The sequence below is a fragment of the Populus trichocarpa genome, chromosome 13, assembly GCF_000002775.5.
Source record: "Populus trichocarpa isolate Nisqually-1 chromosome 13, P.trichocarpa_v4.1, whole genome shotgun sequence".
NCBI lineage: Eukaryota > Viridiplantae > Streptophyta > Magnoliopsida > Malpighiales > Salicaceae > Populus > Populus trichocarpa.
This window is the reverse complement of record NC_037297.2, coordinates 10,606,091-10,623,725: the sequence shown is the minus strand read 5'-3', so window position 1 is coordinate 10,623,725 and position 17,635 is coordinate 10,606,091. Positions and strand designations below refer to the sequence as shown.

Here is a 17,635-nt window from a genome sequence, read left to right as displayed (position 1 = left end):
GTTAGAAAATGAATTATAATTACAAATTAAAAAGAAGAAAGAGGGACTAGGAATAACTTTTTAAAGCAAAATTGAAATTTACCATGAGGTTTTTCCATATGCCCTCAAAATCTTGGAGACTATATAGGCAAAATACATTTAGTACGTGATGTCCACGCGTTTCACATAACGGTCACCATTTCGTTACAACGCACACCGACGGCTTCATTTTGTTTGTTTTGCATGTGAAGCGAATGACAAGATTATTTTTAATTACATTTATTTTTTTATTTGTTGTTTTTTATAAATATATTTAACTGACAACTTTTTTATCTTGCAGGCCACGGCTAAGCCCAATGGAGCTTTTTGTGGTAACATACATGTGGAGTGATGACTGCAAAAAAGGGGTGCAGTGGTTCATAGATAGCCAAGCTCAACACTTTGTGGTATGTTGGTTTTCAACTATTTTGTTTTATTTTCTTAAGTTATTATTTACTTGAATTTGATGAATTTATTTTTTCTTTGCAAGAGACATATAACAGCCGATTGAAGGAGAGATATGAGAACGATCATTTGACCTACCTGGATATAGATCCGAATTTTTGGTTGGAGGCAGGATCGTCCAGTGGACCCGATAGAAATCGAATGTACGGACTCTCTAACACTACAGCCAAAAACTTGTGGACGACCAATAGTGTTTCGACCATTGGATGCTCGTAATAAGTCTCGAGCACTCAAACTTCAGAGTTTGAGGCGATGTTGGACCAACGAGTATAGGATTAGACGATCCATCTCAATAAAAAATATAAACGACTCACTGCGGATTATGAAGAACCCCGTCGAGTGGTAATGAAGATGAGATCATAGATTGGTTCTACATGTGCCCCCCTAATTGGCCCCACGGTCTCAGCTATGACCAGCCTCCTCCTCCTCCTCTAGCGCCGCCTCTATTTTAGTTTTATTGTATTTGAATGTATAAATGTTTAAATTTGTAATAAAAATATGTATTTTTATATTAAAATAATTGGTTTTTATATTATTTTAATTATTTTTCTACTTTTGTTCAATATATTTTTTAAGAAAATATTTTTAAAAATAATTAAAGACGGTATTAACGACGGAACAAGTCCATCAGTATATTCCAGATGGTTGAAAAAGAATTACAGGAAATGTCATTGCTACTGTTAACTCACCAATGGAATAAGTCCGTCGGTATATTACAAAGAGTTGGAAAAGAATTACTGTAAATACTACTACAACTATTAACTCACCGATGAAATTACTGATAGCATTCTGTCGAGATATGTAATTTTACCAATGAAATTATATACGGTTCAACTATCGGTGATATGTTAAATTTTACCGAGTAAATTACCAATTGAATGAAGTGAGTAATTTTTTTTTTCTCACATTTTCTGTCTGTAAAGCCATCAATAAATTTATTAATGATGGACTCGCCGATATATCAGAAATTACCAACGAATACTTTTTCAATGAACTATTTTTATCTGTGAACTCTTTGGTAAATATTTATTGACAGAATGTTAAAATAAATATAATCGGTAAAGCTCTCTTATATAAGCTTTTTTATTATTATTTTCAATCCCATTTTCTAGAATTAAATAATTAGTCAAAATATAGTGCTCAGTCAATAATCTTGTGTATAAATATATTGCTTCCTGACCTGTGAATCTGACGTTATAAGTGAATAACATGACGTATCCTATAGAACCCCCAAAGCCAGGAATCGGGTCTATAAATAGCCATACAATTGTACTGCACAGCCACAACCCACGACGAAAGCCATTCTCTGAAAGAACATCAATATGGCTCCTAAACTTTCCTGTCTTTTGTTAGCTATCCTCACCTTCTTTTCTATCCAGTCCTTCATAGGTCTGGCGAGGATTTTGAAATCCGAGCATCAGCAATATTCTTTTAGCTCCCTTCAAAAGCTGGAGGGAGTTCGAAAGGGCCAAACTGTGGAAGGACTTGTTGAGCTCAAACAATACCTCAAAAGGTTTGGATACTATCCAAGTGATGTCAATCTCATGACCAGCGATTTTGATGATCTCTTGGAGTCTGCACTCAAAACATACCAGAACTATTTTCATCTGAATGTTACTGGTATCCTCGACGATAGTACCATCAAACAAATGATGATTCCACGATGTGGAATGCATGATATCACACCCAACAACACTAAATCAAATTACACCAAGTTCCACATGGTGATGCATTATACGTTCTTCAATGGGATGCCAAAATGGCGACCTTCCAAGTATCATCTGACCTACACATTTGGCTCGGATGGTGTCCAAGTTGTTGATATGGACACCTTGAGGTCTGTCTGCTCAGATGCTTTCAAAAAGTGGTCAGATGTTTCTCCATTAACTTTCCAGGAGGCCTCTGATGGTGCATCAGCAAATATTGTTATTGCATTCTACAGCGGTGATCATGGGGATGGTTATCCTTTTGATGGACCTGGGAAAATACTAGCCCATGCTTTTAGTCCAGAAAATGGCCGTTTCCATTATGATGCTGACGAGAAGTGGAGTACTAACCCCGCAATGGACCAAATTGACTTGGAATCCGTGGCTGTTCATGAAATAGGACATCTACTTGGGCTTGCTCACAGTAGTGATTCCAATGCCGTTATGTATCCATCGATTGCAGCTGGAACTAAGAAAAGGAATCTCGCCCAGGATGATATTGATGGCATACATGCTCTCTACGGTAATTAATTAATCGAAAGCAAAGATAACAGCCTAAGTCATCTTATTGGAAGAACGCTGTGCATAGCTTCGGGGTTCATAAAGCACCTGTAGCGTTGTGGAGTATGATTTTAGATTTTCACTAGAAAATCTTGGGTTCAAATCCTAATAAGAATTTACCCTACTTATATTGTGTAATATTTAATTAAAATAAATGAACTTGGGAATGGTTAAGAAATACTTTCAAGCAATTGCCTGCTCTCTCCGATATTTTTTTTTTTTTTTGTTAATTACATTTTCGTGTAGATAAGAAAGTCTTGTATGTTTTCCTCCACAGAAGAAGGCATGACGACTCTAGTCAAGATGTCATTTTTCAACATTCAATGGCGAAGAAAGAGTCTTATTGTATGGATTTTTGATAGCCATACTGCATGCATACGCGGTTTCAATTTATACAATAATTGGATCTATGCATATAAAAGTCCTTAAATTCCTATACTCTTGTCTTTTAAAGATATGGAAGGAAACATGTTGAATTTCTATTGATTAAAAATTTACAAAAATCATAAAAATTATTCTTTATTCTTTATTCTTTATCTATGCTAGTTTTGTTAATGTTTCTTTACAATTTCTACTTTTATTCATGGTGGATTTTTATTTTTGAATTTTGAATTTTTATTTCTATTTATTTTAAATTATTTTTAAAATTAAAAAAACACTTAGAAAAAAATAAATTTATTTTCAAAATACAGATAATCTTAATTAGAAGTAGATTTGGTCATCACAAGTTCTTGATAAGATTGAGAATTTTACGTGGAGAGTGATACACAATTCATTGGGTGCAGGAAGCCCGTCCTATTTAAAATATCGTGTTCATCCTATCTAAACTATCTGAATTAAGAATTAAAAAATTTAGAAACACAAAATTCATGAAAAGAGTTGTTGTGGGGCGCTCATGAGGCGTCGAGCGACACGGCATTTCCTTCCTAAGTGTGTTCAAGAGTTGCCACCTAATATTATAAATACTAAAAAATCTATGGTCTGCGAGAATCCAAGTTAGAAACTGATTGTGCAAGTAGAAAACGCATTATTCTCAGTGCATCCTATGTAAGATAAACTGCATTATTATTTTATTGTTTTTCTTAATCGTGTTTCTATTTGTTGGTCTTATCTAAGGTTTAAAACAGATTTTCTTTCATGAGGAAGTTAAGGCCAATATTTAGCATCATATTTTTTTATTTTTTATATTTTATATTTTTAATACCTGAAAATATATTCTATTATATAATTTTACACTCTAAATATTAAACTATATTTTCCTCCAAAATGATACAATGACTACTCTTGTCATTTTTTAACATTTTTCAATATTCAATTGCGCTAAAGACTCTTATTGTATGGATTTTTTATAACCATTCATGCATCCACGGTTTCAATTTATACAATTGGATATATGTTTTTCTCTGTAACGCATATAGAAGTCCTTACATCTAAGGACAGCCTCTCAACACCAAAAAAAAAAAAAACCATAGGGAACACTCTGAACCCAGATAAGGACCGAAACCGAGGGGAAGACTCTCTAGAAAACCATCCCGGCAAACCATTCAACTCATCTGAACCCAGAAAATCAAACCACCATCATCTGCAACCTTTCCCTAAAAAACAGAGCCTCCAGGAAGAACACAGAGCCTCTCGGATTCAAACCAAAAACCCAGAAATCAAACTCATCTCCTTCACCCGAGTTAACCATCAGCCACCATCTTCATCTTCAATCCCAGCACTACTGCCAAACTCAAACTTCATCTCTCCCACACACGCTGCCAAACTCAAAACCCCATCTCTTCCCAACACTGGAAAAATCCAGTTCTACAACACAACCAATCTTCAAGCAAACCAGCCTACTGTCACGACTGGAACCAAAGAAGATGAGGGCTAGCGCAGAAGAAGAGGGATTTAATTCAAAGCAAGCATAAAACGACAGCGTGGGAAGGAAGCGGTAAAGAATTTAAAACATTAGTTAAACGGTTGCGTTTCATGCAGCCCGGATAGTTTAAATGAAATAATCAAGCCACGTGTAATGGCTAGGGGAAATATAGAATTAAGGGAACAATTTGGTTTATGATAAATACCCAAGGATGTAACAGAAACATTCCAACTTTTGATATAACAGAATTCAGTATCTTTTCCTAAATTCTCTCCCTCTCAATCAGTGTGTAGGGAAAACCCCATGCTGAACGTATGACCTGTTCTTCCTCACTCCTTCAAAACTTCTTCTTCCCTCCCATGGTAGTTTGATCATCCTCTGGAAAATTAACTTGCAGCAAAGTGGTATCAGAGCTTCATCTTTGGATCTCCTCAAAATGCCTCCAGAGACCAGGTCCCAAGATGTGAGAAGGTGTGACGGTTCCTTGGAAGCTGCTAACCAAAGAATCGATGGAATAGAAATCAAACTGAACACACAGTCGGATGATCTTGGCCAACTCAAGGCTATGATGAAAGAAATAGCTACTCAGCAGATTGCGATAAAACACACCCTACAAACTCTCACTGGAGAGACTAGCTCCTCCCAAAGGCCCCATGCTCCTCAACCGCCTACAACAAACTGCAGTCAAGGGTGGGTTGGAGAAGGTTCACAAGGGTCTTACAGGTTTCACAAGCCCAAGAGGAATTTTCCAACATTTGAAGGCGAAGATGTGCATAAGTGGTTGTATAAATGCAATCAATATTTCAACCTTGAAGAGATAGCAGAGCCAGACAAATTGAAACTAGCCTCCTACTACTTGGATGGGTTGGCACTGTATTGGCACCAGAACTTCATCAGAAACTTGGAAGGACAGGACACGACTTGGGCAGATTATGTTGAAGCCCTGTGCTGCCGGTTTGGAGGACAAAAGGACCCCTTGGAGGAGTTAACAGAACACAAACAAGCTGGGAATCTTGAAGACTATATCAAGGAGTTTGACATGCTCTGGAATAGAGCTCAGGTATCGGAAAAACAAGCCTTAGTATTTTTCTTGGGAGGGTTAGAGACTGAGATTAAGAACTTAGTAAAAATGTTTGAACCCAAATCTCTCAAACAAGCATATAACCTAGCTAGGCTCCATGATAACACACTCACGTATAGAAAAAACACTCCCCATTACACTAAACTTCCAGCTCAAACAAATACTTACCAACACAACCAAAGGCCAGCTTACCCCACTCCCTCCAGCAGTTCAACTTCCAACTCCACCTTCACTACGTTTAAATCTCCCCAGCCTGCCTTACTACCTACCCCTAACAGGCCACCATTCAACAACGCAACTGTCAACTCCAACCCCAGACCCTCCAGACCTATTAGAACCAGGGAGATGGATGAGCGTAGAGCCAAGGGATTATGCTTTTGGTGTGATGAAAAATTTGTACCAGGACATAGATGCAAAAACCGAAAGCTATACTCACTATGCATCATCGAAGACGAAGAAGAAAACTCTGAAGAGGAGGAAACCATTGAAACCATGAATGTAGAAGCCCTTACCCCTCATCTATCATTACATGCATTGCAGGGCACCACGGGGTGCCACACCATCAAGGTATGGGGAAAACTAGACAAATGCCCTATATTCATTTTGATTGACTCAGGCAGCACCCACAACTTCCTTAATGCCAACCTCGCCAGTAAACAGAATTGTCTCCTGACACCCATCAAACCTATGCTAGTAGAAGCCGCAAATGGGGGTACCATGTCTTGTACTAAGCTCTGCAAGAACCTGCAGTGGAAAATGCAAGGCGTCCAGTTCCAGGCGGATGTTTTTGTAATGCCTTTACAAAGCTATGATATGGTCCTAGGCATACAGTGGTTGAAGTTACTGGGAAATGTATTAGCCAATTACGAAGACAAATGGATGAATTTTTGGTGGGAAGGAAATGAAGTGACACTAAAGGGGGACAATCCTATACTCACCCAGTCCATTCGACTGGAAGAGTTAAGTGGACTACTTGCACGTAAAACACTGCTGGCAGAGGTGAATATTTGCAGTCTAAGAGTGCTGGAGGTGGAGGGCACAACACTCAGCTATCAGGAAGGGTACCTTCCTGCCCAGCATGCAGAGGAGTTTCCAATTCAGGCACTATTGGATACTTATTCTCATATTTTCAGAGAACCAGTGGAACTACCTCCTGCCAGAGGACATGATCATAGGATACCTCTGAAAGATGAAAACCTGACAGTCAACCTAAGGCCATACAGATACTCAGGGTTGCAAAAGGATACCTTGGAGAAACTGGTGGCTGAAATGCTAGACGCTGGAATTGTTCAACCAAGCCACAGTCCGTTTGCTTCTCCAGTAGTGCTAATCAAGAAAAAAGACCATACATGGCGATTTTGTGTGGACTTTCGCGCTCTCAACAAGCTGACTGTAAAAGATAAGTATCCCATCCCTATTATTGATGAATTATTAGAAGAATTGGAAGGAGCAACCATTTTCTCTAAAATTGACTTAAGGGCAGGCTACCATCAGATTCGAATGGACCCTAAAGATGTGTATAAAACTGCATTTCGCACTCACAATGGCCATTTTGAATTCCTTGTCATGCCCTTTGGGCTCTCTAATGCCCCAGCAACCTTCCAGAGTTTAATGAATGACATCTTTAGGCAACATTTGAGGAAGTTCATTTTAGTTTTTTTTGACGATATATTGATCTATAGCAAGAGCCGGACAGACCACTTGCATCACCTTACTGTTGTGTTTGACCTATTATGTGCCAACCAGCTGGTTGCGAAGAAGGAGAAGTGTGTATTTGGCAGCAATCAGATGGAGTATTTGGGCCACATTATCACCAAAGAAGGAGTGGCCACCGACCCTAACAAAATGGTAGCAATGATGAATTGGCCTATTCCTACTAATATCAAACAACTACGGGGATTTTTGGGGTTGACTGGAAACTATAGGAAGTTTGTGAAAGGGTATGGGGAACTCTGCAGACCCCTTACTCAGCTGTTGAAGAAAAGCTCCTTCAACTGGACTAGTTCGGCCACTATGGCCTTCAATCAATTAAAGGCCGCCATGGCTAATCCCCCTGTTCTGGCATTGCCAAACTTCGACAAGACTTTTGTCGTAGAGACAGATGCATCAGGAGTGGGTATGGGAGCAGTTTTGATGCAAGCAGGGCATCCACTCGCTTTTATCAGCAAAGCTCTGGGACCTCGACAACTAAATCTATCAGCATATGAACGGGAGCTCTTGGCCATTGTCTATGCTGTCACTAAATGGAAGCATTACCTAAGAGGAAGACGCTTCCTAATCAGAACCGACCACTCAAGTCTCAAATTCCTACTCGATCACAAGGCAACTCATGAGGCACAACAGGTTTGGTTAACTAAACTCTTAGGCTTTGATTATGATATAGAATACAGGAAGGGCAAAGACAACTTGGCAGCAGATGCTCTTTCCAGGATCTCAAGCACAGAATTGAGTGCCTTAACCCTATCCTCAATCTCCACCAATATCATGGAGGAAATCAGACAGACCTGGGCAGCTGATCCAAACTTACAGAGAGTCATTAAGGAAGTGAGAAAAGATGCCAACTCGCATCCTGCCTATGCATGGGTCAATAACACTCTCCTTCGGAAAGGGAAGGTAGTGGTGGGTCGAGACTCACAACTACAAACTAAGCTCACCAGCTTTTACCATGACTCTGCAGCTGGAGGACATTCAGGAGCCACGGTCACTGCAAAGAGATTGGGGCAGGTATTCTACTGGAGAAAGTTACAGAAATTGGTAAGGCAATATGTCCGCGAATGCTCCATTTGCCAACAAAACAAGACCGAGAATGTGAAGCTTCCAGGACTTTTACAACCTCTACCCATTCCTATTGCCCCCTTCATTGACATCAGCATGGACTTCATTGAAGGCCTACCCAAATCTGAAGGGAAGGAAGTCATCCTGGTAGTAGTCGATCGGTTTAGCAAATATGCCCATCTCATGGCTCTCTCCCACCCCTACTCTGCCCCCACTGTAGCTAAGGTCTTCATGGAGCATGTCTACAAACTCCATGGAATGCCAGCCACCATAGTAAGCGACAGGGACAGCATTTTTCTCAGTCAATTTTGGATGGAATTGTTCAAACACCAGGGCGTCAATCTGCACTACTCCACCGCCTATCATCCCCAATCGGATGGCCAGACAGAGGTGGTTAACAAGTGTATCGAAGGGTACCTCCGATGCATGACAGGGAATGCCCCAACCTTATGGGGAAAATGGTTGAGTGCTTGCGAGTGGTGGTACAACACCAACTACCACACTTCAACAAAGAAGACACCTTATGAGATACTCTATGGCATGGCACCACCAATTCACATTCCCTACACTCATAAGGACTCCCCAGTTGAGGCTGTGGATCACTACCTCACACAACGAGAAGAAATGTTCAAAGAAATCAGAAGTAATCTCCTACAATCTCAACACAGAATGACCCAGCAAACCAACAAGAAAAGAAGCGAACGAAGTTTTTCGGTGGGGGATTCAGTGTATGTCAAACTACAACCTTACAGACAACACTCCGTTCACAAGAGAGTTTCCCACAAGCTATCAGCCAAATATTATGGTCCCTATACAGTTATTAAGAAAATTGGCACCGTAGCATATGAATTACAGTTACCTGCTACAGCGGCGGTTCACCCCGTCTTCCACGTCTCCCAGCTCAAGAAACACGTGGGCCATCATGTCGTCCACTCCGATCTTCCCAATCCTCAGCATCGATCCCTGTTGCAGCCTCTACAAATCATCAAGAGAAGAATGATTAAACAAAGCAATACAGCGGTTACTCAATTTTTAGTAGTATGGAAGGACATACCTTTGACAGAAGCCACCTGGGAAAATGCTGATGAGTTCTGTTTCCGATTTCCTGAGTTTCACCTTGAGGACAAGGTGGTGGTCATGGAGGGGGCATTGTCACGACTGGAACCAAAGAAGATGAGGGCTAGCGCAGAAGAAGAGGGATTTAATTCAAAGCAAGCATAAAACGACAGCGTGGGAAGGAAGCGGTAAAGAATTTAAAACATTAGTTAAACGGTTGCGTTTCATGCAGCCCGGATAGTTTAAATGAAATAATCAAGCCACGTGTAATGGCTAGGGGAAATATAGAATTAAGGGAACAATTTGGTTTATGATAAATACCCAAGGATGTAACAGAAACATTCCAACTTTTGATATAACAGAATTCAGTATCTTTTCCTAAATTCTCTCCCTCTCAATCAGTGTGTAGGGAAAACCCCATGCTGAACGTATGACCTGTTCTTCCTCACTCCTTCAAAACTTCTTCTTCCCTCCCATGGTAGTTTGATCATCCTCTGGAAAATTAACTTGCAGCACCTACCCAATAACCACCCACACCACATGATAGATCAACAACACAAAGGCTTCATCTCTCATTCCTTCAAACGTCATCAATACCCAGTTCCATTCCTCCATTTCCACCAGCCTTAAAACAGCCCTCATTAAATAATCCAACACTAGAACCTTCTCCCTCCTGCACGAAACCGAAACCAACAACCTATTCCTAGCCAAACTTACCCAGAAAAACCAGACCCAATCAACCCGAAACCCAGTCCTCGTTCCTCACAAAGTTGTGCTTAAGAACACCCCATCACTGTCCCAAGAACAACTAGTCTCCATTGGCAGCCTCTTTTCCCTTGTTTTCATCGAACCCAACCATGTACACAACCCTTCTCAACCATCAAAACAGCCACAAGCCATAGCCACCGCCGCCAGCCCTCACCACCATTTCAGCCAACCCAATCTCCACCGTGAACCTGTTACAAGCCCAGCAATCATCAACCTCTCTTTCAACCACAACCGCCAAATCTCCCTTTTAACCACTATTTTTCAAGCAAAGCATAAATAAAAATATTTTGAGAATTTATAAATGATCTCGATTGAAAGGAATGATTAATATAATTTATGAAGATAAAAAATAAAAAATAAATAGATTTTTAGCGAAAAAATTATAAACTAATTAATTTTACGCTATCATCCATAAATTTCAATTAAAATGTTAGATCAGGTCAAAATTTGGTGTGAATTTTCTAGTTCTAACAATTTGATGTATAAAATTTAAGCTTTAATCGAGGTTCAAAAAAACCTTACTATTTAGGTCAACAGCTAGGGTAACTTGCATAAAAATTAGTTAAAGGCATGAAGGAGTGGTATTTTTGTAAACAAGTGAAAATTCATCACTCTCTCCTTTTATAATAGTCGGCTGCATAGCCCTGAGAAAAAAAAAAGATAAAAACTTTCTATTCTCTCTATAAAATCTCCAAAATTAATTCTTCAAATGAAAAATCCATGAATAATTCTTGATGATTTGCGAAGAAAACACAAGATTAAAGTGACTTCAAAAAGGAAAAAAGGAGAGAAATGGCTATGAAAAGTGAAGAGCGAGAAAGAAGTGATTGAAGAGAAAGAAGGAAATGGTTGAAATCTTGCGAACAACTTCTTTATTTTGTTTGGGAAAGAGATGTTAAACCCTTTATTTGAATTTTAATGAACTTATTCATGGTTTTAAGAAATATTAGCTTATGGAATTTTGATATGAGTTGATGATTGTTTGAATTAGGTGTTTAGAATGTTAAAAATCATTATGAATAATGTTCTTGAGCATGAAAAACTAATGGGTAGGGTGATAACTATGAAAAAATTAGAAAGAAAATTTTGGCAGATTTATTAGCTGACTTCTAGCTAATATTCAAACTTGAAAATGACAAAATTTAGAATTGGCTTCTTTATGCAAGTTGTAGATATGAATGTTATATTTTTAATGAAACTATTTTTTATTATTTTGGATTATGAGCTAAAATTTAGAGATGGGTCAAACTACATATATCTTATTGGACAAATTTTATATGCTTCCACATTGTGTGGCTTGGATATGTAAATGGCAAACTAGGTTTTATTCTTTATATGAACGTTATAGTTAAGAAAGTTATCTTTTAAATAAAACTGGTTTAGCTTAATTTGAAGCCATAGAACTCGAGATTTGAGCTAAACACTGAAGACGGGTCAAATTATATCTTTTTGGACAGATTTTATATGCTTCTGTAATGTGTGGTCTTGAATATGTATATGGAAGAACTAAGTTTTCTTCATTATATGAAAGTTATATTTAAGGATGTTATCTCACAAATAAAACTGGTTTTGCTTAATTTGAAACTATAAAACTCCAGATATGACCAAAGAGTTAAATTGTGTCTTGTTGGACAAATTGTGCATATTATTGTAATGGGTGGTTTTAGGTGTGTAAACGACATAACTGAATTTTATTACCTTCAACGAGTTGTGGATTTGTATCTTAGCTTTCAGAAGAAGTAAGCCACCCTTAAAACCGAGTCCTATAACTTTAATTCTGAGCTAAACATTGAACAAGTTTTTGTTTGGTTAGACTAAACCAATCAGGATTCGCCATTTCTAATCTTTTGCAAGGTAGTGTTAGTTGATGGATATAAACTTATTTAAATGCATGAGAAGTTAAGTGTTAATGAGTATATTAAGCTCATTTTGCTCTTGCATTCAAGTTGTAAGAATTGAGAATCCATGTATGGTGAAATGACTAACAAATTTTTTTTTTGTGAAGTATTATGTTTATTGTTTAAGTGAGTGTATACATATCATGGAAATGATTGTGGCAATAAATAATGGAAGTGATTGTGTTTTTGAAATATTGGCGGCCTTTGATATAAACATAAATTATTAAATCTCAGGGTTTTGTTAGACCAAGGGCATATTGAGATGACATAAAACATATTGTGAAGCATATCAAGAAAATTGTATGTATAAGTGATGAGGAAATTATTGGAATAGATATGTGTAGAGAATTAAGGAATTATGTGTAAATGCATAATGTAAATTGGTTATGAACTTGTGTTTGGATGTGTTATATAGAAAATAATACAAATGAAATTCAAATTGGAATGTGTGAGTGATAATGATTGTTATGTGGAGTTATAGGAGAAGCGTGTAGGACGAGACTCGACTCTTTGAGAACTTGGACAATAAGAGTTAAGGTAAAAGATTTACCCTCCCTGGCTTATTTATTTAATTAAATGTACTTATGAAATTGTTAAATTTACAATGGTTAATTGATTGAGTTGTGTATTGAACTATCAATTGAAGGCTTATGCATTCGAGACAGAAACTGGTATGTGTTGTAATTAAATATATAGGCAAAACAACACATGATATGTTATGGAGTGTGATTGATCGCAACAACGGTAAGTTATTTATAATTGACTTTTGATTGCAACGATGGAAATTTCTATGTATGAACCATTATCGATTGTAATTGTGATAACCATGTGTAATTTATGTTTGATCGTAATGAGATAAGTTTTTATGTAAGAATAACGACAATAACCATGTGTAATTTGTGTTTAACCATGGCAACGGGGAAAAAAAGGATGTCAATGTTAGAAATATATAGGTGATGAGAAGAATAAAATAACTAATGTATGAAATAGCCAGCTAATAAATGAATATTATCATAGGATTAGTGTCTGGTGATGGGCTATGTTATAGAACTAGTTACCCGGTAATAGGACTAGTGCCTGATGATGGGTTATGTTGTGGAACTAATTACTCGAAAATGAGGCTAGTGCCTAGTAATGAATTATATTATCAAACTAGTTACCCGGCAATGAGACTATATTGTCGAACTAGTTACCCAACAATGGAGCTAATGCTCGGTAATGGGCTAAAGACATCAGTTCATTTGATAATTGGAATATGTAATTTCGTTTAAATGGATTTGTGTGAAGTTATTATTGCCTAAATGACCGACTGGTTGGACTGATACCAAAATTTTAGGTAAAACCCAATTGTTAAATAGAAGTGGTAAATCATGATTATGACATTGAGTGTTGGATTAATAAGAATTTGTGATTGAGTTCATGACATAGATGTTTTGTTGAATTCTATTCTTGAATTGTGATATAACCGTAAAGTTTCAGGATGGTTAAACCATGAAATTATTTGGAATGTTTGTGAATAAATAAAAATAATAATATTTCTATTATTCATGTCTAGTGAATTATTTGAAATACTTTTTTATATGTATAAAAAAAAACTAGGGTTGTTACATGAAACTCGTGTGATGATGACGTTGGAATTTTGTGAAATGATTGATACAAGAAATGCCAAGACAGTATTTAGATAGAGTTTTGGATAAGAAAAGAAGCTCAACTGAAATCTTGTTAGGTTAAGATTTTCATTATAAATAATAAGTAGAGGTAAAGTTCAAGCCTTAAGTCATTTTAGAAAAGAGTCAGAAATTATGTGAAGGGTCATAGCTTAGGTTATATAAAAAGGAATTGAAACGATGAAACCTAATGATTATAAGTATAGACTACGAGATATTAAACTAGGCATATAACCGCTCAAAATGTTAAAATGACAAATTATATGGTAAGAGAATAGGGTGTTTGATTAGAATAAATTGAGTATTTGGAAGCCTAAAGGGCATAAATATACTTGGGAGATGAAAAAGTGACATAATTTAAATTGTATTGTGAATTAAAACAATAGTATTAACTAGATATGGTTATCATATAAATAAATATACACACATATATAATCACTAGGGAATATATAACAAAGTCATTATATGTTATTGCATGGAAATACTACATTGTCGATTTAGGATATTCTAATGAATATGGTTTTTAAACCCATATATAAATGAGAGATATCACTTATCAAAACTCTGCAGGCGAGGATAACCAAGAACTCGAAAAAAAATCTTCAATCGTTTTCATTTCTCAATACGTTGTGTGTATAACATACATTTAGAGTGTGGAAAAAAAAGGTGGAGTATTCTATAGAACATGCCTTCTTTTCCTTACAAAACGTAAGTTCATATTGTAGTGGTATCCATGATACTACATAACTATATTAGAAGAAAGTTGCAACAGGATGTGGTATTTGTTGAATTTGATTGCAATTTCAATTTTGTTCCTTAGGATTTTTTTAAACAATGTTGTTCCATGTTCACAAATATATGAAAATCAGAGGGCTTCGCTTATGGATCTAATTCGTGATGGGATTATAGCAAGCTTAATGGTACAATAAAATTGGTGTTGTAGTTGACATTTTTTTTAACAATGTATTAATAATGAAATGCATATTAATGTAATTTGAAGAAAAAAATTAATTACATGTTTTTTTTTATCTTTTTATTATAAATATCAAATTCAACTATAATTTTAACCAAACATCTTCAAATATTTTTTTTTGCTTAATAAAAATTTCAAGTACAACTTTGACCAAATAAAACCAACCACAGCTAATTACTCAAAAGAAACAAACGATTGTTATTTTTTTTTCTTGCTTATGTTTCTTAAACAACTTTAGACTGCTGGTTTATGAATTATTAAAAAAAAAAAATTGTATTGTAAAAGCAAGTTACCCTTAGCCTGACCATCTCAAGTTCAAGAATTAACTAATAACTTATGGCCTTTCTAACAGTCATTGAATACCTATTATGCAGATTTTGAATAAATGGAGATGCAGGTTTAGAAATGGTTCTTCTCATTGAATTGAAAATATCAACGAGAATCCAAGGCCATAGATGTGAAGAACAACAAGAAAACCTATTGACTCTAGAAAAAGCTAATTATGCAGTCCGATAATGTCACAAAAAATAAAAAATAAAGATGATTCATACTGTTTGATGACAAACTAGTTTCCCAAAGGCATCAAAATGTACAAGCTAAGCATCAAAAGGAATATCAAGACTGCTATTCAAACACCTGTGGACTGCCTCTGTCATGTCCTTCTTTCTCTTCAGGGCTGGATTCTTCTACTAATTTTATCCAAACCAGTGAAAGCTTATATCCACCTTATCCCTTCACTCTATCTCTGTTTTTAAATAATGAAACCTTGGAAAAAAATTTAAAAAAAAAAAAAAAAACAGTATAAAGGCTCATGTTTTTAAGAAGAAGATGCTAAAGTTTTGAACTCTCAAGTGCTCTATCTCCTCCCCCCTTTTCTCTTTGTCTATCTCTGTGTTTCTTATTCTCTATTTATAGGCACAAGTAATGAAGAGATTCAGGATTGTAATCACTCAAATCTCCCATTAAAGGCCATTCCGACGTTTCAGAATCTCTTGCTAGTTGGGTGTTTCGCAAGGATTTGGGGCATTAAAATAAGATTTTCGAATGCTGAAGATTAATTTCCACGTGATTGCATCTTATCTAGAGATCAATCACAGCTGAGGGCCTAAGCCAAAAATCCCATGAACAAAGCCTTTTCCTATGTTTTCCACACCCAGATATTGAAGAACATATCAAAACAACATCGTCTACTTCTTCTTTTTTCCACCATATAAAAACGACGCTGTTTTGGAAAGGCACAATAATTTAATTAGACCCTAGAATGTTTCTGCCTTTTCATTGCAGTCCCTGGTTTTTTTATTTTTCCAATTTCATTCAATTAGGGTTTTAATTTTTTTATTTTATTTTCAATTTAATCACTAAATAAATAAATTAAATCCTTGAGTTTGAGCGTTTATTCTAGTTTAGTTTTTTGGTTTCTAAAATTGGGCATTTTTTAATCAATTTTGCCCTAAATCTTATTTTTCATCTTCAATTTCACACCTAATTAAATCGACCCCTGGGTTTGGCTATTTGTTATAGATTCATCCTTGGTCCTTCAATTCTCTTAACTTCAGCCTAATCAACCCATTTTCCTTAATTTTATCTTCAATTATGTCCCTAATTGCATTTTAAATTGTTCATAATATTTTTTACCTTCTTCAACTCAATCCTTGGCTTGTCAGATTCAATTATTAGTTCAATGTTTCCCCAATTGTATTTTATTCCACTCTTTATTATTATTATTTTTATGTATTTTTTTCATTTTCTTCTTTTTATTTCATAATTTAACTTGTCACACAAAAATAAACAAAAATGACTAAAAATAATGAAATGAATAAAATTGACTTGATTTATTAAAATAAATAAATATATATATATATATATGAAAAAAAATAGGGTCAAAATTGTTAGGACAATTGTTATCATTTGTATTTGACAGGAAGTTCCCTAGTTAGATAGAAATATTTTGTCTCACTCATATTGACTTCGCTACTAATTTCATTGCATTATAAAGCATTTTAGTACAAAAACATGATTTAAGAGTTATGGTGACATCTAGGGAATCTGTGTCCTCTACTTATGCTAAAGATATCAAAGACAAAAAGTTATTGGGAGCGGGTTTAACTTTGTATTTTGAAAAGAATGTGCAATGATTTCACTAATAACTAAACCTTTAGCTCAAGTTCTATGAATTGGTGACAGTGATGAGAAGCCTTCAATTGAATATTTGTATGATGCTATTCATTCTTCAAAGAAATAAATGTTCAGATTTCAAAAAAAAAAAAAAGGCTAGGGTATAACTTTTTTTATTATCAATAATTAATGGGATGAACAACTAACTATATAGGAAACTTTATACGATAGGATTTTTGTTGAATTCTCGATTTTAATATAATGTAAATCTATTGGATAAATATATGAACACCATTTTGTCCTTCTATTATTGAGAAATTTGCATATGGAAATTCAACATTGCAAGGCAAGCTTAAAAGTTATATGAAATTGCTTAGGATTGCAGAACATGATTTTGTTCTAGTGTATATGATAAATGATCACATCCTTTTACGTCTAGGTAAATTATTATTTTCATATTCAAAGTAAATAAAAAATATCATCTTTGACATGATCTTACTTATTAATTTTTATTAGAGACGAATGGTAGATGACATATAGAAGTTGTACTCTAAATCTACAAAAGTTGGCTATACGAGCTTTAAGTTAAACTTGTAGGTCTTTAGGTTGCGAGAGGAATTGAAGTATTTTTTAACATATCCACTCTAAAAAAATAAATAGATTGGAGCATTAAAGACTTGATGACTTT

General features: G+C 35.8%; 1 protein-coding gene across 1 annotated transcript; it reads left to right on the top strand.

Annotated features, from left to right (window-relative positions):
• The first annotated feature begins 1,754 nt into the window (after window positions 1-1,754).
• On the top strand, window positions 1,755-2,941 carry LOC18104342 (metalloendoproteinase 1). The gene has a single exon (XM_006376104.3). It carries the CDS (start codon window positions 1,806-1,808, stop codon window positions 2,718-2,720), a length of 915 nt encoding a protein of 304 aa, XP_006376166.2. The 5' UTR covers window positions 1,755-1,805; the 3' UTR covers window positions 2,721-2,941.
• Window positions 2,942-17,635: the final 14,694 nt, after the last annotated feature.

Coding starts and splice junctions, on each gene's coding strand:
- LOC18104342 (XM_006376104.3), top strand. CDS start 1,806: ATGGCTCCTAAACTTTCCTGTCTTTTGTTAGCTATCCTCACCTTCTTT.